General features: G+C 54.5%; 1 protein-coding gene across 1 annotated transcript in view; it reads right to left on the bottom strand.

Moving 5' to 3' along the window:
* MICALL1 (MICAL like 1) overlaps window positions 1–20,742 on the bottom strand; it is a 35,656-nt gene extending 14,914 nt beyond the window's left edge. Inside the window, exons 1-7 of the mRNA XM_023222049.2 lie at window positions 20,537–20,742; window positions 15,081–15,129; window positions 14,566–14,707; window positions 8,189–8,277; window positions 6,809–6,951; window positions 2,954–3,408; window positions 697–754 (exon numbers count right to left, since the gene is read on the bottom strand). Coding sequence (XP_023077817.1) covers window positions 697–754; window positions 2,954–3,408; window positions 6,809–6,951; window positions 8,189–8,277; window positions 14,566–14,707; window positions 15,081–15,129; window positions 20,537–20,682 — 1,082 coding nt within the window. The 5' untranslated portion in view covers window positions 20,683–20,742. The remainder of the gene's footprint in view (window positions 1–696; window positions 755–2,953; window positions 3,409–6,808; window positions 6,952–8,188; window positions 8,278–14,565; window positions 14,708–15,080; window positions 15,130–20,536) is intronic.
* Window positions 20,743–24,280: the final 3,538 nt, after the last annotated feature.

The following is a 24,280-nucleotide window of genomic DNA, read 5'->3' as shown; positions in this document are numbered from 1 at the left end:
ATCGACGAGGTACTCTGTCATCTACAACCCATGTAACCTGGGAAAGTCACCTGCTTGCCCTCTGTATTAGTCTCTCCTTCTACTCAATGGGGACCTTAATAATCCTTGCCTCACAGGGTTGGTGTAAGGATGCAGTGAGCTACAGAGTCCAGCACTGGGCAGGGCACCTGCTGAGTGCCAGGGGCTCAGTAAACATTAACAACTGGCACAGCCATGGCCCACCTGGCTCCCTACAGACCGACCACATAGGGGAAACGTGGCCCCCAAATAACAGCTGAAGTAGATGTCCACCACATGAAGCTGGGTCCCGTGCTGCAGGACCTGAGGGACAGGTACTACAGCTGAGCTTTTCCAGGTCTTTCTATACTCTGCTGCTAAGCCTCAAATCAACTCTATAATCAAGGCTAGGCCTCCCACGTTACAGGCAAAGGAGCTTGGAGAGATGATGGGAACCAGAGGTGGCTGCCTGCACCGGGCACTGCCCACAGGACCAGGGACCTGGGGAGGGGGCCAGGCAGTGGCTGCAAGAATCCCAGGGTGAGCCTCAGGAGAGGGGGTGTGGGTCCAGCTCTCCTTCCCCTCCTGAGCCCCACGCTGATCATCCACAGGAAGCCTCTCTCCCACCCGGCCCCAGAGTACCCCAATTCCCACCACCAGGGCCTCTGAAGCAGGAACGCCCCTCAGGGATCAACATACCCCTCAGATGGCTTCGGTGTCCCCCTTGGCTTAGGGACAGGCGGTTCGTGTAGTCTTCCTACATGCGAAATGACAGTGAGCCAGGCCTTCATGGACAGCAGGAGGTGGCCACCCAGGGAGCCAGCCACAGCAGCTGCCTCCCCAGGAGCGCCCCGCCTTCCTCCTGTACCCTCGCACCTCCCCAGCCCAGCCCATGGAAATTAGATAAGCACACAGGTGGCTGAGAACAGTCAGGGGTCAAGGCCAGGCCACCTGAGATCCCATTTGCATTTCATTTGAGAAGACGCAACCCAAATCCCCTCAGACACCCCCCCAGTGTGGGCAGAAAACATCATCTCAGCTCAGCCCGGGAGCCACCTCCTCCTGGAAGTCCCGGACTCCTGAGTGTCCTCCACGAATCCCACAACAGCCCCTGCTCCCCTCCTTCCAAATTCACAAGACTTCCACAATCCACTGAAACCCGTGCCTCTGTGCCTGTCTCCACCTCAACGCTGGGAGTGCCCTGAAGGCACAGATAGGCCTGAACAGTATTCTGTGTCCCCAGCAGCCAGCTCAGATCCAGCCTCCACGAGAGCTGAACAAATAGAATGTTCTGGTGCAAGTCGCAGGGTGACCCTGGGAGTCTCTCTCCCCGTGGCCACCAATGCCTTCCCTAATGGAATGACAAGGGCTGCCCAGCAGCCTTATACAAGGAGTCTCAATCCTACAAGCTCACCGAAACCCGGGGAGGTCATCTGGGAGCATCTCACAATGTGGGGCTAGGGGAGAATGCACCCACAGAATGAGCCGGGGGTCTCCACTGCAGCTCACACTGGCTCCGGGGCCCACCTGACCCCTCTGCTCTTCCCCAAGCCCCTGAGGTCTCCCCTTCCAGACATGGGCAAGCATAGAGGCTGGGCTTGGAGGTCACCTGCGGTGTGCCAATGGATGGGCCGGGACACACAGGAAGGACACCAATGTGCAGAGTCCCAGAGACCTCAGGGACACACGGGCACATTGGAGTGGCACTTACTACCCACCCTGAAACTAAAGCCCACAAGAACAGATGCAAAAGAGCGCATGCAGAGGAAGGCAGCATAGGGGTGGGGCCTGGGTCTGTTTTCTTTGCACTGTCCCAGCATGGAGAACACAGCACAGCAGAGGTCGCAGGAACTCGGCGTTTGTGGCAGGAATTAATAACCTCAGAAACAGGCCAGGCACGGTGGCTCACACCTGTAATCCCAGCACTTTGGGAGACCAAGGCAGGCGGATCACCTGAAGTCAGGAGTTCGAGACCAGCCTGGCCAACATGATGAAAACCCGTTTCTACCCAAAAATACAAAAATTAGCCAGGCATGGTGGTATGCCCCTATAGTCCCATCTACTTGGGAGGCTGAGGCAGAAGAATCGCTTGAACCTGGAAGGCAGAGGTTGCAGTGAGCCAAGATCGTGCCATTGTACTCCAGCCTGGATGACAGAGTGAGATTCCATCTCAAAAAAAAAAAAAAAGTAAGAGCCGGGTGCCGTGGCTCATGCCTGTAATCCCAGCACTTTGAGAGGCTGAGGCGGGCAGATCACCTGAGGTCGGGCATTTGAGACCAGCCTGGCCAACATGGTGAAACCTCATCTTTACTAAAAATACAAAAATTAGCTAGGATGTGGTAGCCTGTAATCCCAGCTACTCAGGAGGCTGAGGCAGGAGAACTGATTGAACCTGGGAGGCGGAGGTTGCGGTGAGTCGAGATTGTGCCATTGCACTCCAGCCTTGGTGACAGAGTGGGATTCCGTCTCAAAAATAATAATAATAGGTTGGATGCCATGGCTCACGCCTGTAATCCCAGCACTTTGGGGGGCCGAGGCAGGCAGATCACCTAAGGTAGGGAGTTCAAGACCAGCCTGACCAACATAGAGAAACCCTGTCTCTACTCGGTCTCTATTAAAAAAAAAAAAAAAATACAAAATTAGCCGGGCATGGTGGCGCATGCCTATAATCCTCGTTACTCAGCCTCCTGAGTTCAATCACTTGAACCCAGGAGGCGGAAGTTGCAGTGAGCTGAGATCGCGCCACTGCACTCCAGCCTGGGGGACAAGAGCAAAACTCCCGTCTCAAAATAAATAAATAAATAAATAAATAACAACAACCTCAAAAACACAGGCAGTCCCCAACACAGCCCAGTACACAGCAGCACAGAGAGGGGCCGACAAACACTCCCAGACACACAGACTTCAATAGTGCACTGCCACCCAGTGCACCCTGCCCCGACTGCACCCTGCTCACCGTTCACGAGGCTGCTGCTGCCAGCCTGCTCCACCAGGTTCTCCTGCTGCAGACTGGAGCGGGGCCGGGGCGTGGGGGGTGCTGGGGCGATGCTCTCGGAGGCCTTCCTGGGGGCGGGGGTGGGGCGGCCTGCAGGGGTGCTAGCCAGCTCCTGTGGTTTGCCAGGAACCCGGGGTTTGGTAGGGATCTGGGGCCGGGCCTCAGGGCTGGCCTTGGGTCCATCGGCCTCAGCCCCTGCAGGAGCACTGGAGCTGGGGCTGCCTCCTGGAACATCCTTGGCATCTTCTGCGAGTTGCTGCTGGTGCTGCTGCTTTGGCTGTGAGAAAGGCCCAGGCCTGGTCCCTGACCGTGTCCCCGGGCCCAGCCTGGCACAGTGTTCTGCACACACAAAGGTGCCCTCCTCGGGCCCATTCTCATAAGCCCCAGGGAGCAGGGTGCTGGAGCACCGCCGACACCTGGCAGGGGACAGGACAGGGGTTCACTTAGCCAGGCAACCAGGCCCAGCCACTGGCTACCCCTCCAGCCGCACCCAGGGCTGTCTCCTCCCTTCCCTCTTCCCACCTGCCAGCCAAGCTCCAGGCTTCATACTCTAGACTTCCCAGAGGATAAAGAAAATAGTAACTGTCAGAAGCATAGTGGAACAATAAGATCCCAAAATCACACAAAATCAGCAACAGAAGTTGTGAAACACGCCTTCAGTTTATGCTGCAAGAGGAGGAAGCAAAGGTACCCCCGAGAGGTGGCATCCAGTGAATGGCTGCATCCAGGAGCGGCTCAGGAAAATAAAGCGGTGGTTTTTACCCAATCAGGTGGTATTTTGTGTTTTCTTTTTTTTTTTTTTTTTTTTTTTTTTTTTTGAGACGGAGTCTCGCTCTGTCGCCCAGGCTGGAGTGCAGTGGCCTGATCTCAGCTCACTGCAAGCTCTGCCTCCCGGGTTCACGCCATTCTCCTGCCTCAGCCTCCCGTGTAGCTGGGACTACAGGCGCCCGCCAACACGCCCGGCTAATTTTTTGTATTTTAGTAGAGACGGGGTTTCACCGTGTTAGCCAGGATGGTCTCGATCTCCTGACCTCGTGATCCGCCCGTCTCGGCCTCCCAAAGTGCTGGGATTACAGGCTTGAGCCACCGCGCCCGGCCCTTTTTCTTTTTTTTCTTTTTGAGATGGAGTCTCACTCTTGTTGCCCAGGCTGGAGTGCAATGGTGCGACCTCAGCTTACTGGCAACCTCCGCCTCTCGGGTTCAAGCGATTCTCCTGCCTCAGCCTTCCGAGTAGCTGGGATTACAGGCATCTGCCACCATGCCTGGCTAATTTTTTTTGGTATTTTTAGTAGAGACGGAGTTTCACCATGTCGGCCAGGCTGGTCTCAAACTCCTAACCTCGAGTGATCCATCTGCCTATGCCTCCCAAAGTGCTGGGATTACAGGCGTGAGCCACCGCTCCCGGCTATGTTTCATTAATGAAATAGAATAAGATACGATGTATAAGACTGTATCATACAAGAAAGGCCAAATAGTGCTTTGTGAAACTTTTACTCCAGCTGTGCCTCTACTTACACAGTTTTATTTCAGGTAAATATTTACATCTAGTCACAGTGTCAAGTGTATTTTTTACTGGGAGTTACTATAAAAAGTTTCCTTTTATTTTTGAGGCATGGCTCACTGTCACCCAAGTTGGAGTACAATAGTGCAGTCATAACTCAGTGCAGCCTCAAACTCCTGGGCTCAAGTGATCCTCCTGCCTCTGTCCTTTGTCTCCCAAGTGCCTAAGACTACAGGTGTGTGCCACTACACTTGGCTAATTTTTTTTTTTTTTTTTTTAGATGGAGTCTCGCTCTGTCACCCAGGCTGGAGTACAGTGGCGTGATCTCGGCTCACTGCAAGCTCCGCCTCCCAGGTTCACGCCATTCTCCTGCCTCAGCCTCCTGAGTAGCTGGGACTACAGGCGCCCGCCCATTTTTTTTGTATTTTTAGTAGAGACGGGGTTTCACCGTGTTAGCCAGGATGGTCTAGATCTCCTGACCTTGTGATCCACCCACCTCAGCCTCCCAAAGTGCTGGGATTACAGACGTGAGCCACCACGCCCGGCCTTTTTTTTTTTTTTTTTTAATTTTTTTGTAGAGATGAAGTCTCATTATGTTGCCCAGGCTGGTCTTAAACTCTGGGCCTCAAGCAATCCTCCCACGTCGGCCTCCCAAAGTGCCAGGATTATAAGGCATGAGCCACCACACCCAGCTCCGGCCTGAAACAGTTTCTAAAACACTGCCCTGGTGGCCAGATGTGACTGTGTTGGTAGAGTCTGTTCCCCCCTTGAGATTTTTCCCCATGACACCCCAATTCTGTAATCAGGTTCCAGGGTTCCAGCACCAGCGGCTCCCCACTCAAGGGCACACTCAACCAGATCAGGGGCATGATGCCACTGCCAGCTTCCCTTGACTATTCAATTTCCTCTTTTGGTTTCACTTTTGAAACATATAAAATGTTTCCATTAATTTTTTAAGTTTTTGTACTTTTCTTGTCGCTTATGCCACTCTTAAAATCTGGCTTCCCTTGGAAGTCATACACTTAAAGCAAGTTGTTAATGTAATTGTTTAAAACTTCAAGCAGGGTATGGAAACACATGCCTATAGTCCCGGCTACTTGGGAGGGTGAGACAGGAAGATCACTTGAGCCCAGGAAGTTGAGACCAGCCTGGGCAACATAGTGAGACCCATCTTAAAAGAAAAAAAAAATTTTTTTTTGAGACAGAGTCTCGCCCTGTCGCCCAGGCTGGAGTGCAATGGTGTGGTCTCAGCTCACTGCAACCTCCACCTCCTGGATTCAACCAATTCCTGCCTTAGCTTTCCGAATAGCTAGGATTACAGGTGCCTACCACCATGCCCAGCTAATTTTTGTATTTTTAGTAGAGACGAGGTTTCACCATGTTGATCAGGCTGGTCTCAGACTCCTGACCTCAGGTGATTCGCCTTCCTCGGCCTCCCAAAGTACTGGGATTACAGGCGTGAGCCACCACGCCCAGACAAAAAACATTTTTTTTAAGCTAAAATATTTTCTTTTCTTTTTTATTTTTTTTTAGATGGAGTCTCGTTCTTTTTGCCCACGCTGGAGTTCAGTGGTGCGATCTCGGCTCACTGCAACCTCCGCCTCCCGGGTTCACGCCATTCTCCTGCCTCAGCCTCCTGAGTAGCTGGGATTATAGGCGCCTGCCACCACGCCAAGCTAATTTTTGTATTTTTAGTAGAGATGGGTTTTCACCATGTTGGTCAGGCTGGTCTCGAACCCCTGACCTCGTGATCCACCCACCTCGGCCTCCCAAAGTGCTGGGATTACAGGCGTGAGCCACTGCGCCCAGCTCAAATATTTTATTTTCTTTCTTCAATGGCCATTTTTTTTTTTTTTTTTGAGACAGAGTCTCGCTCTGTCACCCAGGCTGGAGTGCAGTAGCGTGATCTCAGCTCCCTGTAACCTCAGCCTCCCGGGTTCAAGCAATTCTCCTGCCTCAGCCTCTCAAGTAGCTGGGATTAGAGATGTGCACCACCACGCCCAGCTAATTTTCAATGGCTTTTAAAGTATACATGGCTTTTAAAGTGCTCCTTCATCATCACCCAGTAATCCTCAAGGAGCCTGGGCGCTGGAAGGAGAACCCCTGTGCTCTAGCCCTGTTTCCGTCTCGAATCATGTGGCTGAGCAAATACTTTTCCCCTCACTAAGCCTTGATTTGCTCATCAGTAAAATGGGGATAAGCCAGGGGCTCTGGCGCGAAGGGCCTGGCAAGGTGTGCCTGGCGCACTGTGTGTGCTGAACCCATGGTAGCACCCTCCCTGGTTTTGGGGGTAACGGGCGGCCCTGGCCACTCACCGGAAGCAGTGGCGGTGGTACAGCCTGCCGTCAGCCAGGTAGCGCTGTACCAAGTGCACATGCTGCTGGCAGGCCGCGCACGTGCTGCTGGGGGTCTGGCCGGTGCCCTGCTCTGACAGGCTGCCTGAGGAAAGCTCCTCGCCCTGCAGAGAACGAGGTGGGGAGGTTGGGAGCAGGACACGGTTCACCAGCCATCTTGTTCACATCATGTCCCTCTCCCTCCCTCCAACGGCCACCGTCACTCAAGTGTGCACCAGGTTTCATGGTGGAAATGGACTTCATCAGGGCCCCAGGAGGGGCAGAGGGCAGGAGGCTGCCACTGTCTCCCAGGTGAGGAAGCCAAAGCCCAGAAAGGGGGAAAGCCTTATTCAAGGTCACTGAGCCAGTGTGGAAACACGAAAATCCTGACTTCCGGTTTCTGAGGCTTCCTTCCCCCAAGGCAGGCAGCTCCTGGCTGTGCAGCTCCTTCCCCTTGGCGGCTCCTGCCCCCTCTTCCTCCCCTTTGGGGACCCCCCCCGACAGGTTCCTGTCCTCCCAGGCCCACTTCAGCTGCCTTTTCTGTTCTCTCCTAGAACTGCCATGGATTTAAATCCCAGTTTCTCTATGTCCAAGCACAGTGAACCTGAGCAAGCTGCTTGAGTGTGGGCTTGGGTCTGCCCTGCAGAATGAAACTGTATAACCCCCGCCAGCCTCAGCCCCATGTACCTTCATGGGGACCCCACCCTGGGGCTAGCTCCCTCCAGCAAGGAGCGGATGGGAGCAGGAGGGGAAGGCCCTTTATACACTGTAAGGTGCTGTCCAGATGTGAAGGGCTGGCATCACTTCCTCTAAGCCCTTCAAACAGGTGACTGGCAGTTGGCCCCCACTTCCTTACTGAGTAACCTTGGACAAATGACTAAACCTCACTAAGCCTCAGTTTCCTCATCTGAGTGTCAGGGCCCATAACGCTGACCTCTCTGGGTTGTTGAGAGGATTAAAGGAAATCAAGCCGGGAATTTCAGAGCTGTCTCCACGGGAATCAAGGGGAATCTTTGCTTTACTACGTGTGTAACTCCTGACAGTCCCATGATGGTGAAGTCAGCATTGTGGACCGCCCTCTCTCCCCTTGCCAGAGCTGGCATCTCCTGACCCCACCTGAGCCCTGGAGAAGGAGGTAGGGCTCCCTGCCCACAGAATGGGACTGGCCTCCTGACCCATGCCTCACTGCCCCAGTCAGGGACACCTATTCCCAAAGCCAGTGTGGCAGGGACAGAGAACAAGCACCCTCTGAACACTGTCAGGGATAACTTCCTCACATGACCCAGTCACTGCAATGATAGTTGTCTGCATAACTCACCCCCTCCACCCCCAGCCCTCCCACCTCTCCAGGGATCTGCCTACCTGAGCCACATCTTCTGGTTCCGCTGAAGTGGGTGCTACAGATGGCGGGGAACAGGGTGCCAGGCCCTTTCTGGGTGGTGAGACACCAGCTGCCAAGAGATGGGAAAGGGGCCCTGAAGCAGGTGCAGATCCTGGAGTCCCAGGAGGTCCCAACCTGGCCAAAGACTTGAGACCTGTAGCCATCACCTTAAGGCAGACCACCTCATGCAGTGGGACAGGAGCTGGCTTCCACTTCACACGGGCCTGGGGGTGCCTCCAGTTTTCAGCTAAGTGCTGAGGGCAAGCCACTGAATCTCACTGAACCTCCATCAAATGGGGAGAGTGACTCCTACTGCACACAGCCAATCCGAACAATGGTGCAACAGTACGATCACAGAACACAGCACCCACGTGTGGCTGCACCAGCAGCTTCCCCGCCACCAGGGTAGAAGAGGTGAAGGAAAGGAAAAGAAAGGAACCACATGATGCTGGCCTGACAGCTCAGGAAAGGGGCTGCCTCCTTGGGGTTGACAAGAAGCTGTCCTGCCTATCCCCAAGTAGGTATGGGGGGCCAGAACCTGGCCTGCACACCCCTGCACATCCTCACCAGAACAAACTCACACACCCTGGGTTCCTCTAAGACTCAGTTCCTCAGGCTGGGAGCAGTGGCTCATGCCTGTAATCCCAGCACTTTGGGAGGCTGAGGTGAGCGGATCACTTGAGGTCAGGAATTCAAGACCAGCCTGGCCAACATAGTGAAACCCCCATCTCTACTAAAAATACAAAAATTAGCTGGGTGTGGTGGTGCGTGCCTATAATCACAGCCACTCAGAAGGCTAAGGTAGGAGAATCGCTTGAACCCAGGAGGTGGAGGTTACAGTGAGCAGAGATCGCACCACTGCATTCCAGCCTGGGCGACCAAGCAAGACTCTGTCTCAAAAAAAAAAAAAACAAAGAAATTCAACAACACTATGGTTGGTGCCAGGACTGGCTCCAGCTGACTGGGGAGAGGCCCTTAGAAGCCACACGAAGAAGCTAGACTTCATCCTGACATTACTCCCCAACCCCTTTCTGATTTCACACAGCCCCTGGGTTTCCTTCACTCATGCCCTGGCTCCCTGAGCAGGCTGCAGCTCCTCCAGGGTGGGGGTCCGTCTGCTGTGCCCAGGGTCACTGGCACCCACTGAGCGTGGTGGCACAGCTGAACACTCAGCATAGCAAGGCAACATCTCAGCCAGGGGCAGGCTCCAAAGTTACCCAGTCTGGTAAAAAGTCAAGGCTAGTCAAAGTCACTCTTGAAATGCCTCCACTTGCCCAGAAAGTACAGTCCAGGACCATCTGGGGGAGTCGAACAGTCAGCTTTGCCTCCAGAGTTGGAACACATTACTGTTTCCTTTGCTTAAGCAGCAGATGGGATAAAAATGGTTTGCATTTAGGGGCCAAGTTGTATGAAAGGCACAAACTGTACCTTTTTTTTTTTTATTACAAAAGGCAGATTTATTAGAGAAGGTATGAAAATACATTGCGAGGTTGACAATACGGGCAGCATAACAGAGAAGGGACTGTCTGCCACAAACTGTACCTTCATCAATGAGAATCCCTGCAGGCGAGGGAGCGCCCGTGCCCACGCTCAGCACGGTAAGCTGGGCCCACCAGGGCTGCCCCTGCCTACCAGGCTGCCCAGAGAGGGCCAACAAATGAGCTGGGTACCACCAACAGCTCCCCGCACTCGCGCCCCCCCCACCCCCGCCTCCCCACCACAGAGTCCCAGAGAAGAGCTCAGTAGAGAGAGATTGAGGTTTGGCCATAAGGAAGGTTGTAGGCTAAGGCTGAATTGCAATTCGAAGGAAGCCAGCTAAACGCTGATCAATGGAATAAGAAGTAATAAGAATACTAATCTTGGCTGGGCGCAGTGGCTCATACCTGTAATTCCAGCGCTTTCAGAGGCCAAGGTGAGTGGATCACTTAAGGTCAGAAATCCCAGACCAGCCCGGCCAACATAGTGAAACCCTATCTCTACTAAAAATACAAAAATTAAGCCAGGCATGGTGGTGCATGCCTGGAATCCCAGCTACCTGGGAGACTGAGGCATGAGAATCTCTTGAATCTGGGAGGCAGAGGCTGCAGTCTGCCAAGGTTGTGCCACTGCACTCCAGCCTGGACGACAGAGCGAGACTCTGTCTCAAAAAAAAAAAAAAAATACCAATCTAAATACATGCTAAACACAGGTTTATATATTTCCTCATTTACTCCTCAAGTCAACCCTGTGAGATGAGTATTATTCCTATCCTAACTGCAAAAGGGAAACTGAGGCAGAGTGGTTAAATAACTGACCCATGGTCACCCAAAGAGGAAATGGCAGAGTGAAAATTTTGAGTCCATGTTTTTAACCCCAACCTTAGACCGCCTCTCACCAAAGCCTCTGAGGTCTGGAAATATTTTCATTTTGTTTTCTTTTTTTTTTTTTTTGAGACGGAGTCTCGCTCTATCGCCCAGGCTGGAGTGCAGTGGCCGGATCTCAGCTCACTGCAAGCTCCGCCTCCCGGGTTTACGCCATTCTCCTGCCTCAGCCTCCCGAGTAGCTGGGAATACAGGCACCCGCCACCTCGCCCAGCTAGTTTTTTGTATTTTTTAGTAGAGATGGGGTTTCACCGGGTTAGCCAGGATGGTCTCGATCTCCTGACCTCGTGATCCGCCCGTCTCGGCCTCCCAAAGTGCTGGGATTACAGGCTTGAGCCACCGCGCCCGGCCCCATTGTGTTTTCTATTAAAATATACACAATGTTATTAGTTCAATTAATTTTTTTTTTTTTTTTTTTTTTTTTTTTTTTTTTTAGAGACGGAGTCTCGCTCTGCCGCCTAGGCTGGAGTGCAGTGGCCCGATCTCAGCTCACTGCAAGCTCCGCCTCCTAGGTTTACGCCATTCTCCTGCCTCAGCCTCCCGAGTAGCTGGGACTACAGGCGCCCGCCAAATCGCCCGGCTAGTTTTTTTGTATTTTTTAGTAGAGACGGGGTTTCACCGCGTTAGCCAGGATGGTCTCGATCTCCTGACCTTGTGATCCGCCCGTCTCGGCCTCCCAAAGTGCTGGGATTACAGGCTTGAGCCACCGCGCCCGGCCTTAGTTCAATTATTTTAATCCCTAGTGTTACATCGGGGGAAGGAGTATAACATATTATTTTAATTTTTCTGCTTTTGCCACGTTCTAAGTTTTCCTGTTTATTTTTTGTGTTTAGGGATGGTGTCACGCTCTGTTGCCCAGGCCGGAGTGCACTGGCGTGATCATAGCTCACCGCAGCTTCGAACTCCTGGCTTCAAGCAAACCTCCCACCTCAGCCTCCCAAGTAGCTAGGACTACAGGTGTGCCACCACTATGCCTGGTTAATTTTTTTATTTTTATTTTGGTAGAGACAGGTTCTTGCTATGTTGCCCAGGCTGGTCTCAACAACAATCCACCCACCTCGGCCTCCCAAGGTGCTGGGATTACAGGCATGAGCCACTTCACCCGGCTCTTTTCTTTATTTTCTTTTTTTTTTGAGACGGAGTCTCGCTCTGTCACCCAGTCTGGAGTGCAGTGGCCGGATCTCAGCTCACTGCAAGCTCCGCCTCTCGGGTTCACGCCATTCTCCTGCCTCAGCCTCCCAAGTGGCTGGGATTATAGGCGCCCGCCACCACGCCCGGCTAGTTTTTTGTATATTTTTAGTAGAGACGGGGTTTCACTGTGTTCACCAGGATGGTCTTGATCTCCTGACCTCGTGATCCGCCCGTCTCGGCCTCCCAAAGTGCTGGGATTACAGGCTTGAGCCACCGCGCCTGGCCCTTTTCTTTATTTTCTCAAGTGATTTATTTATGGCTGGGCATAGTGGCTCAGGCCTGTAATCCCAGCACTTTGGGAGGTCAAGAAGGGTAGATCCTTTGAGCTCAGGAGTTCAAGACCAACCTGGGTAACATGGTGAAACTGCACCTCTACTAAAAATATAAAAATTAGCTGGGTGTGGTTGCATGCACCAGTAGTCCCAGCCTCTCAGTAGGCTGAGGTAGAAGGATCACTGGAGCCCAGGAAGGTGGAGGACGCACTGAGCTGTGATCATGCCACTGCACTCCAGTCTGGGCAACACAACAGAGTAAAACCCTGTCTCAAAAAAAAATATATATATATATATATGTGTGTGTGTGTGTGTGTATACACATAATATATGTACATATATATGTATATGTGTGTGTATGTGTATATACACGTGTGTATATACATTTCATTATATATATATAAAATGAAAGAAAAGATGGCTGGGTGCAGTGACTCAAGCCTGTAATCCCAGCACTTTGGGAGGCTGAGGTGGGTGGATCACCTGAGGTCAGGAATTCGAGACCAGCCTGGCCAACATGGCGAAACCCCGTCTCTACCAAAACTACAAAAATTAGCTGGGTGTGGTGGCGGGTGCCTGTAATCCCAGCTACTTGGGAGGCTGAGGCAGGAGAATCGCTTGAACCTGGGAGGTGGAGGTTGCAGCGAGCCAAGACTGCACCATTGTACTCCAACCTGGGCAAGAAGAGTGAAACTCCATTTCAAAAAAAAAAAAGAAAAAGAAACCTCTGACTTCATAAAACTCTTTAAAGAGTTGGCCTAGGGCCGGGCGCAGTGGCTTATGCCTGTAATCCTACCACTTTGGGAGGCTGAGGCGGGTGGACTGTTGTTGAGACCAGCCTGGGCAACGTAGCAAGAACCTGTCTCTACCAAAATAAAAATAAAAAAATTAACCAGGCATAGTGGTGGATCACCTGAGGTCAGGAGTTCGAGACCAGCCTGGCCAAAGTAGCGAAACCCCATCTCTACTAAAAACACAAAAAGTAGCCGGACGTGTTGGCGCATGACTATAATCCCAGCTACTCAGGAAGCTAAAGCAGGAGAATCGCTTGAACCCCGGGGGCAGAGGTTGCAGTGAGCCGAGATCACGCTATTGCACTCCAGCCTAGGCAACAAAAGCAAAACTCCCTATCAAAAAAAAAAAGAGTTGGGCCAGGATTGTCCAGACTGAGAGCAGAGGCAGGAGGGAGGGGCTGAAATGAGCTCTACTCAGACCCAGGGACAGCAGGAACCCAGCGTAGGATTCAGCACACCTGGATTCTCAACCCAGCTGTTCAGTTTGTCTGCTGTGTGATCCTGAGCTCCTTGCTTCCCCTCTCTGGGCCTATTTCCTCTGCAGAAGGGGAGGCCCAGCTGTTCCCAAGAGAGGTTCTTGCATAGGAATGCCCAGTGACCTCACTCAGAACCAAGGTCACCTTGTAGCCGCTGCAACTCTGGTTCCCCAGTTCCCCAGCCTCTCAGCTCTTAGTCACTTCTGTGGAAGACAGCACAGCAGCCTCACCAGACAGGGCCACTTCCCTGCTGGAGGAAAAACCCAAGGAAGCGTCTGCAAACAGGAAGTGAGGGTAGGTGCTGGGGAGATGGACTCCATGCTGCGGATGAACTCAACCTGCTGTGTCTCCTCTGATGTGATTGTGTTCATTTTCTGGTGGATGTGTTTGGTGTCTGTCTCCCCCATGGGAATTCAGCAGCAAATACATTCACAGCTGCAACCCCAGAGCCCAGCACAGGGCTCTTTTATTCAAGAAATATTTCAGGCCAGGCACCAGTGGCTCACGCCTGTAGTCGCAGCACTTTGGGAGGCCGAGGCAGGTGGATCACTTGAGGTCAGGAGTTTAAGACCAGCCTGGCCAACATGGTGAAACCCCATCTCTACTAAAAATACCAAAAATTAGCCAGGCGTAGTGGCGGTTGCCTGTAAGCACAGCTACTCAGGAGGCTGAGACAGGAGAATCGCTTAAACGCCGGAGGTGGAGGTTGCAGTGAGACAAGATCGCGCCATTGCACTCTAGCCTAGGCAGTAAGAGCGAAACTCCGCCTCAAAAAAAAAAAAGAAAAGAAAACGGGGGAACAGGCACAGTGGCTCACGCCTGTAATCCCAGCACTTGGGGAGGCCAAGGCTGGCAGATCACGAGGTCAGGAGTTCGAGACCAGCCTGGCCAACGTGGTGAAACCTTGTCTCTACTAAAGACACAATTAGCTGGGCATGGTGCCGGGCGCCTGTAATCCCAGCTACTCGGGAGTCTGAGGCAGGAGGTTAAACCCGGGAAGCAGAGGTCGCAGTGAGCTGAGATTGTGCCATTGCACTCCAGCCTGGGTGACAGAGCGAGACTCCGTCTCAAAAAAAAAAAAAAGGGCAAAACTCTGTCTCAAAAAAAAAAAAAGAAATATTTCATGAGTGAATGAATGAATAAGTAAATGAATGATATACTTCTCAGCAGCCTGTTTGCAACTCAGAAAACCAGTAGCAAGCATCAAACATCCCCAGGGCCACCCCCTGGGCCAGCCTCCGTGAAAGGCTGAGTCCCCCTCTCACCTTGGCCAGGACTGGAGAAGTGGTTGTAATACTGGGACACATAGGTCATGATGCTGAGGCAGTCAGGGACGCTCATGGAGACCATGTCACTGGGGTCCAGGAGAGCGGGGATCCCCAGCTCCTTCTCAGCCACTTCAAAGGCCTGGGGTGGTGACAGGTGCAAGGGTGGAAGCAGCCACAGCAGGAAGAGGAGGCCGAGGAGGAGGCAGCGTTAGGGGGCGACCCTCAGCCTAGGCCCAGCTCCCCTCAGTGGGATGGGGTGACTGTGGGCTCCCCTCAGTATCAAGCCCACCCAAGCGCCACAGGACGGCCTAGAGAAAGGGGAAGCCTGGTGCTCCATGCATGAGGGGGTTGGTGGGAAGTAGAGAGTGGGGAGAAGTGCAGCCAGGGCCGGTGTACAAGGGCAGCCACACTGCAAGACCCCTGCCCTCCCCACCAAACACACACACACACACACACACACACACACACACACACACAGAGCCTCTTGGGCTTCCATCTGTCCAGGAACTTACCAAACGGTTATTCTCGAAGACATTGTCCTTGGAAAGCGAATCAAAATCTCTGCAAGAGGCAAAGGGAGGATGATTGGTCAAGAGGGGAGGTGACTGGGGAATAGGGGCAGGGTCAGAGTCAGAAAGGAGCTGAACAGAGAAGACCTTGTCCCGGCCAGCATCAGCCTCAGCAGGGTTGCTGGGGAGAGTCTGTGGATTACTGGGGGGGAAACTGAGGCAGCAAACACTTGCTGCTAGAGCTGGAGTTGCCAGGGCAGGGCAGGGCGTGAGCTCACGGGCCCTGGAGGCATCCAAGCAGAGGCTGGGAAATCACTGAGAAGGGGCGGGGCTCAAGCCCAAGCTTTCAAGCTTAAGATCCCTTCCTTCTTTCCAGGAATCCACCTCTGGAGTCCACAACTAAGACCCGCAAGTGACCTCACCCAGGGCGCGGTGCTGGGCTCCTCTGTCTCATTTACTTTCTTTTCACAGCAACTCTGTTTGGCAAGAATAGATCTAATTTTACAGATGAGGACACTGAGTCCTGGAGAAAGGAAGCCACCAGCCCTGGGAATCCACGTCTCACCCTTTCACTGCTCACAGGCCCCTGCAGATGTATCCCGCACTTGGAGAAGCCACACCAACTTGCTGAATCCCAACCCAGTCCAGCCTGCAGATGAATGTTTTTCATAATGGGGCCATGAATAGAAGAGCAAGTTTGAACCAGAGTGGAAATCTACATACTCTGGAGCTGCTGGCACAGAACAGCTGGTTGGCCCCGCTGGGCCACTCCTGGGGCAGCTTCCATTGGGGAAGCAGTGAGGGATTTTCTACTTTCTAAACTGGGACAGGTGAGAGGCGGCAGGGCCTGTCTGGGAGCCCCAGCACGGGACAGCTGGCTGGCCTGCAGGCTTTATTTATCCCCCTCCTCCCTCCCCACTCCAGGCCGCTGAAATCAGCAGAGGCAGCTCAGTCTTCCCGCCGTCGGCCTCCTGGGTGCACCCGCATGCAGCCTTGCCCTTCTATGGCTGAAAACTGCAGCCCTGACTGCCAGAGACGGGTGGGCAGAGGCAACAGCAGGCCACATCGCCTCTGAGGGCTGAATTCCCAGGTGACCATGGGGTTGAGGGAATCAGCAGTCCTTCCAGCATTCATTGTACCATCTGCAAATCAGGGAAAGCACTAGTACCACCTCCCAAGCTGGTGGAGTCCCAGCTTGGTAAAGGGCAGGCCTCGCAGATAGGAGGGAGCCGGATAAGCACAGCCCCTCCCCCTGCCCCCAACACTTTTCCAGGCAGGGGCCAGGGACTGTGAACCCTGGGCAGAAAAGAGTTGCTTGAGGACCCTGGAAGGAGTCTGGTGCCCCAGGGCTGGGTGGAGAGAGAGAGGAAAGGTGACTATGTCTGGGCACCAGCTCCCTTTTTGCCACTCTGTCCAGGCCACTTCCTTCTCCCCTGGGCTGCCTCCCTAGCTCCCCTTTTCTGCCACTGCCTCAGAGTGCGACCTTAGCAAGCTGTTTCACCTCTCGAAACCTCCATCTCCCAGTCCGGTTCATGACACTGCGACAGGGTGAGGGAACACCATGGTACCCAGCCCCCAAAAGAGGCTTGTTCCAAGACCAAATGAGACAAAGGCAACTTGTCTCAGCCATTTATTTCAGTCACCCCAGAAGTGTTCCTAGAAGGCTGGGGTCACATTCTATCCACTCTGTGCCCCCAATTCCCTACACAGTTCCCCAAATTTCGAAGACACTCTGTAAATGTTTGTTGAATGAATCAATGCTGAAAACAGTGTGAAAACTGTAAAAAAAAACTTCAAGATCCTGCAGATTTTCTTCCAACTTCTTCCACCCCCATCTCTGTCCCTAATTAACATCTGTGTTTTGGTAACACATATATTTTCTGAGAGTCCTCCGAGGCCCACGGAGTTCTACTTGGCTCTGGGGAAAATGAAGGACACAGAATTGCCTATTGCCTATATGAAACCCACATGGTCCGTGCCCTCAAAGGAGCTTAAACAGGTCTGGATTTCAGGTGGTTCGGAGAGATGGCCCAGCCCCCACAACTCTCGTCCCAGCAGAGCCCTGGGCCAACACTGGGTTCACCCAGGCAGGGCCCACGACCCCAGAAGCCTGAACCACTTTAGGAGATGATTCTTGCCCTCACCCTAGGCCACCCCTACTCTCACGGAGATCCTCCCAACCCACCACTGAGGCCTTCCCTACACATTATGCGGGACCTGGGCCTCAGCTTTTCTCCTGTGCAATGGGCTGACAGCATTGCAAATGAATGCCTCGACATGATTCTGGATCTCAGAAGGGGATCCACCCTCCCCTGCACAATTTTTCCAGCCACATCCCTCCCTTGCTTAAAACCTACGTGGTGGCCGGGCACGGTGGCTCACGCCTGTAATCCCAGCCCTTTGGGAGGCCGAGGCCGGCGGATCACAAGGTCAGGAGATCGAGACCACGGTGAAATCCCATCTCTACTAAAAATACAAAAAAAAGTTAGCCGGGCACCGTGGCAGGCGCCTGTAGTCCCAGCTACTCGGGAGGCTGAGGCAGGAGAATGGCGGGAACCCGGGAGGCGGAGCTTGCAGTGAGCCGAGATAGCGTCACCGCACTCTGGCCTGGTGGACAGAGCCAGCCTCTGTCTCAAAAAAAAAAAAAAAAAACCTATGTGGCTCGGCCAGGCTTGGTGGCTCACGCCTGTAATCACAGCACTTTGGGAGGCCGAGGCAGGTGGATCACCTGAGGTCAGGAGTTCCAGACGAGCTTGGCCAACATGGTGAAACCCCATCTGTACTAAAAACTACAAAAATTAGCCGGGCATGGTGGTGTGTGCCTGTAATCCCAGCTACTTGGGAGGCTGAGGCAGAAGAATTGCTCGAACCTGGGAGGCAGAGGTTGCGGTGAGCTGAGATCATGCCATTCATTGCACTCCAGCCTGGGTGACAGGCCTCCATCTCAAAAAAAAAACAAAAACAAAAACAAACCCGCAAGGTTCCCTGAGGCCCCTATCCATGCTTCTTAGCCAGCAAAAGCAGCTGTCAGTCATCTGTCCCAACTGCATCTCCCAACTCGCTGCCTTGTGCTCCCCACTCAGCTACACGGCCTCCAGCTCTGCACACACCTCCCGCCCCTCGCCTTTGCTCAGACGGGGTCCTCTGCCAGAACTCCCACCTGGCGGCCCTCACCTGGCTCCTGCCATCTCCTTGAAGACTATATTCTCCCTAGGAGGTCTCCCACCCCTAGCCCTCTGATAGGGTACATGGAACTGCCATCATCGTTTATACATGTTTCCCCTACAGGTGTGGGAGAGCGTGTAGGGTTGTCTGTTTTGTTGGCTGGTACTTCCATTACCAGGTACAGTGTCCAGCACAGAATAATAACTCTACAAATACTGGTTGAATAAATGAAGAAATCAAACATTGCTATTGGGCCAGGCATGGTGGCTCATGCCTATAATCCCAGCACTTTGGGAGACTGAGGCAGGCAGATTACTTGAGCTCAAGAGTTCAAGACCAGCCTGGGCCACATGGCAAAAACCCATCTCTACAAATACAAAAAAATTAGGCGTGGTGGTGTCTACCTGTGGTCCCAGCTACTCAGGAGGTTGAGGTGGGAGGATCACTGGAGCCCAGGAGGTGAGGACTGCAGTGAGCCATGATCATGCCACTGCACTCCAGCCTGGGTGACAGAGTGAGACTCCGTCTCAAAAAAATTTAAAAAATTATCATCATTCCCCTATTGCCTATAACACTATTTACAATAACGAGTGTTAACTGAATGCTTATTATCGCATGCAATCCTCACAACAATTCTACGAGCTGTGTCACATTACCAGTCCCACCTCACAGATGAGGACACTGATGCCTGGAGAGAGCCCATGAGGACCCAAGGCCATGCGCCTAAGACATGGAGAAGCTGAACACAAACCAAGCGGCCTTTACTTTGATGATGACAGGCTCAGGCCCACCAAATGGCTTCGCTTCACACCCAAGTCCCCTCCCACACTGGGTTTGTCCCTGCTTCCTGCCTCACTCCTGCCCCTCAGACAGAATAGAAGACCCCTTGGGCCCTCCCTTCCAATGCCCAGGTCCAACCTGGTGCCCTTTTCCTCCATCCTTCTCTCCCCTGCTCCTGGGCAACCAGGCATCAATCTTGTGCTTCCATTAGTATGGGTGTCACATGCCCCACAGCGGGCAGGGACCCACCTACGTGGCCACCTCATCTTGTTCCCTTCTGTATCCACAGCCCCAAAACCCTCTCCTCCAGGGCCCAAGCCACGATGCACAGACACGGTTCTGCAGGGTACATACAGGTAAACCAGGTGCACCTGCACCATGGAATCCCGAGGCAATCCCTTAGAAGCCCTCCCACATGCTGCCTTTGGACAGTGCAAATCTGGAGGAACAGGCACAGAAAGCCTCCATCTGCCAGGCTAGGGGAGCCCTGGCAAGAGCGCTGCATGCAGAAGGCGTAGGGACCAGAACTCTCCTCCTTGATTCACAGGTGAGACCTGAAGTGCAAGGAATGGCACCACAAAAACTCACCCAGTGTTTTAGGAATGAATAGACGAAAGGAGGAGAGGTTCTCTGCTCAAGGCAGAGAGAGCAAAGACAGAGGCTCCAAGTCAACTGTTCTGGGGAGTTCGAACGCATTTTCCCATGAGAACCTCACTGGGCAGCTCTGGGCAGGACGGGGCCATTTCACAACCTGCAGCAGCCGGTTGGTGTCTGTCAATCGGATCCTAGGAGTCTTCCCAACATCGCCAGTCCTGTGACTCCTCTTGCGCGCCCCACCTGCGTGTCCCACTGAGGAGGGCAGCAGGGCCATGGAGCACACACCCGGGAGGCAGGGCTGCGTCCTAACTGGGGAGGAGTGGGGAAAGCACAGGGTCTGTACATCCGTTCATCCAACACCTGCTAACCGAGGTCTCCTCTGCGCCAGGAACTGTGCTAGGAGTTTGTCCCTGCGCCAGGAGTTTGTCTGGAGACAAACTCCTATTTGGGGGGTCAGAGAAGTGGGGGTTCACCTGCACACCCGGAGCAAGGGGCCACCCCATGTGGGAAGCCTCGGGGGAGAAGGGAGGCACAGCGGAAAGGAGTTTAGGGTAGGAGAGGCCCAGGGCCCCCAAAGAGGGCTCAACACCCCTTCAAAGAGGTCAAAGGCTTAGGGGTTCAGTGATCTTCGGCGGAAATCAGCACTCTGTGGGCGGGGCCATGTCCCTCGCGGAGGGACCGGCCTCTGGGTAGGGTTCGGGCTCCCACGGGCTGGGTCAGGACGGCCGGGCGGGGGAGGGGCGCCCAGGGCCGGGGTCTCAGGGACCATCCCGGCGTCCGGGTTCGTCGGGGGGGTCGGCGTCTCCGTGACCGGGGGTGGCGCCTGTCACTGCCCGGGCTCCGCGTCACTGAGGGGGGCGGCGGTCGCGGCCCCGGCCCGCCCCGCGCCGCCCGCCCGCCCGGGGCCCCGCACTCACAGCAGGTCGGGCCGGTGCCGGTGCAGGATGGCGCAGAAGGCCAGGCCGTCCCGGAAGGAGCTGCTCAGGTCGCGGATCTCCACGCCGCGGTAGCCCTCGCACTGACGGCGGCACCAGGCCAGCAGCGCGCCCCGCGGCCCCGCCATGACCCCGCGGCCCGCCCGGCTCCCGCTCCGACTTCGGGGCCCCGGCTCGGCCGGGACGGCGGCCGCCGCGCGGGCCCGGTTTCCGGCTGCGGCTGCGGCTCCGAGCTCGGGCGCCGACCGGCAGGGCGCGGGGCGGGGCGGAGGCGGGGCCGCGGTGTCCTGGCTCGGGCGCCCAGCTGCCCTGCCCCAACCTGCCGGAGCAGCGCCGCCGCGTGGCCCGGCCCGGCCGGCCGCCGCCTACTCCACGCTGCCCGCTCGCCTCATTGTGGGCCGGCCGTGGGCGCGGGCGTCTCGCCGCCTCCGTCCCCGCCCGAGGCGCGCCCCACCCAGCAGCGGCTCCGCCTCCATTACGGAGCCCACCCCTACCAAGACTAGCCGGCGCCCCATCGCCCGCCCCTCGACGGCGCCGGGCCCCCACTGCTCCACTGGGTGCCCGCGAAGCCCCCGCACCCGCCGCAAGCGGGCCCCTCCCCACGATGACTTCACCGCCGCGGCCGCCGCCGCGCCCGCCGCCGCGCCGCCCACCAGGAGCCCTCCACCCTTTGGAGGCGGGACACCTCGTGCTCCCATTCGGCCTGCTTCCCGCTCCTAATGACCGCAAATCCCCAGTTCCACCCCTAGCTTGAAACTTTGGGGAGGCAGTTCCCCTGCAGACCCTAAAGCACCCCCCAATGGCCACCAGCTTCCCTCACCCCGGCTCCCCACCCTAAAGCACCGCTGAGCTGGAAGTTCTCGCGTCCACCATGCCCTACCCCACAGCTTGGCAGGGAGACCCATGCGCCCCTCCGCCACCGTCGGTTCAGGTGTCCCCTTGGTGATTCACTGAGCTCTCCTCAGCCGCTGTGTAAGCTCAGGGATCTCATCCCTCCCCGCTGCGGCCTGCCAGGTTCCCTCAGCCATGGTTAGTGCGGTGGTGGTTTGAGCTCCTACGGGAAGGACCTAGGCCAAGGAGGCCCCTGCCTGGGAGGCATACAGGCAGTTCGCATCTGGCCCTGGAACCTCCCCAAGACTCGTTCTCTATCTTTGCCCTCTTCGAGACCCCCGCCAGCCAACCGACCCTTCCAGGCAGCCGACCCTTCCGCAGAGGCCCCTCCTGACTCTCCCACAGATGAATCAGCCTCCATCAGCTGCAGAGGTGGTGATGTCACCCTGACCCATGCAATAGTTAGCCGGAGTGGGTATGTCGCTCCCTCCCAAGGGAAGGAACAGGGTCTTAGTCATCTTCATCACCCCGAGCACTCAGGGGAGTGGAAAGATCAGGCATTTTGGAGCCCTATCAACCCACACTCCAATCCTGGCTTTCCCCACTCCTAGTCATGTGATCTTGTGCCTCCCCGGACCTCAGTTTCCATGACTTAAAAATGGGGATAATACCTGCTTTACAAGGTGGCTGAGAGGATTCAGATGTAAAGTGCCTTACCCTTTAGTTATAACTCATAAATTCTATTGACATCTGGTACTTGGTAAACATGATGAAATGGACTGAAATATTTTGTACCCAGACTGTCATCTGGGCCATTCTGGGTAAATCATCAAGGAGCGAGGCCGACTTAGGGAATTCTACCTCCTCAAAGTTCACTGAGTCCCAGTCCACAATACGGGCCCAGGGCCTGGAGACCCCAGCTTGCCAATCTGGGCTGGCCTAACACTCCCTGCAGCTGGAAGGCCGCCATCTTGGCTCAGTATACGGACTCTCAGACCGCCCAGGAAGAGCATGGCCAGAGTGCCTGGCCAGCCCTCTGGACTGCTCACCAGCCCTGGGCTGCCAACTCCTGCCCTGTCCCCTGTGGGATAACAGCAGCAGGAAAGCAGGATTCCGGGTGCTTTTTATGAAATCAGGGACTTGGGTTCAGGATCCTGACACCAGCATCTACCTAGGCCTTCAAAGACCACCCAGGACTCTCATTAAAACCTGGGGAGGGGGGAGGGTGCCATGATTCACACCTGTAATCCCAGCACTTTGGGAGGCCGAGGCAGGTGGATCACCTGAGGTCAGGAGTTTGAGAACAGCCTGGCCGACATGGTGAAACCCGGTCTCTACTAAAATACAAAAAGTTGGGCTGGACGTGGTGGCTCACTGTAATCCCAGCACTTTGGGAGGCCGAGGTGGGTGGATCACAAGGTCAGGAGTTCAAGACCAGCCTGGTCAACATGGTGAAACCCTGTCTCTACTAAAAATACAAAAATTAGGCCAGGCACGGTGGCTCACACCTGTAACCCCAGCACTTTGGGAGGCCAAGGCGAGTGGATCACGAGGTTAGGAGTTAAAGACCAGCCTGGTCAAGATGGTGAAAGCCCACCTCTACTAAAAATTAAAAAAAATTTGCCAGGCGTGGTAGCACGTGCCTATAGTCCCAGCTACTTGAGAGGCTGAGGCAGGACAATCACTTGAACCCGGGAGGCAGAGGTTGCAGTGAGGCGAGATCTCGCCACTGCACTCCAGCCTGGGTGACAGATCGAGACTCTGTCTCAAAGACGGTGGGTTATTTGGCTCATGCCTGTAATCCCAGCACTTTAGGAGGCCGAGGCAGGCGGATCACGAGGTCAGGAGATCGAGACCATCCTGGTTAACACAGTGAAACCCTGTCTCTACTAAAAATACAAAAAATTAGCCAGGCCTGGTGGCCTGCGCCTGTAATCCCAGCAGGAGAATGGCTTGAACCCGGGAGGAGGAGGTTGCAGTGAGCTGAGATCGCACCACTGCACTCTAGCCTGGGCAACAGAGCAAGATTCTGTCTAAAAAACAAAAAACAAACCAAAGAAACCAGGAGGGATTATAGCCCTGTCCTCACTAGCCTAAAGGGCTCCCTTTAGGTCCCTGAAGACAGCTCCAGATCTGATCTTGATCCTGTTGCCATACTAATAGCTTACACAGCACAGCCTGGTCACCCCCATTAGCCATTTGTGGGCTTTATAAACTCATTATCTGAGTCAGCTCACAATGTTATGACGTAAGGACCTGTACAACCACAGCTGTGTGACCGCAGGCCAGACAACTAACCCCGTGAACCCCAATTTTCTACCCTATAAAATGAGGATGATAATCTTTGCCTTGCCTGCGTCCCAGGGTTGTGGGTAACGAGGTGAGACGATGGATGAGAAAATGCTGTGCAGCCTGTAAATCCAGGGTTTGGGTGGAAGGTGGGTCTGTGTGTTTACAGGTGAGATCAGAAGCCACAGAGATAGGTGAGTAGAGCACTTGCCCAAAACAGTGCTATAATTTCAGGATTAGAACTGAGGGACTTGGGCCCTTAGTTCAGTGCTGTTTTGTTTTATTTTTAACTATCAGTTAAGAAATGGGGCCAGGCAGGGCTGGGTGCGGTGGCTCAAGCCTGTAATCCCAGCACTTTGGGAGGCCAAGACGGGCGGATCACAAGGTCAGGAGATCGAGACCATCCTGGCTAACCCGGTGAAACCCCGTCTCTACTAAAAAATACAAAAAAAACCTAGCCGGGCGAGGTGGCGGGCGCCTGTAGTCCCAGCTACTGGGAGGCTGAGGCAGGAGAATGGCGCGAACCCGGGAGGCGGAGCTTGCAGTGAGCTGAGATCTGGCCACTGCACTCCAGTCCGGGCGACAGAGTGAGACTCTGTCTCAAAA

The sequence above is a fragment of the Piliocolobus tephrosceles genome, chromosome 19 (genome assembly GCF_002776525.5).
Source record: "Piliocolobus tephrosceles isolate RC106 chromosome 19, ASM277652v3, whole genome shotgun sequence".
Lineage (NCBI taxonomy): Eukaryota > Metazoa > Chordata > Mammalia > Primates > Cercopithecidae > Piliocolobus > Piliocolobus tephrosceles.
The sequence above is the reverse complement of the archived record's forward strand: the minus strand, read 5'-3'. Positions and strand labels throughout refer to the sequence as shown.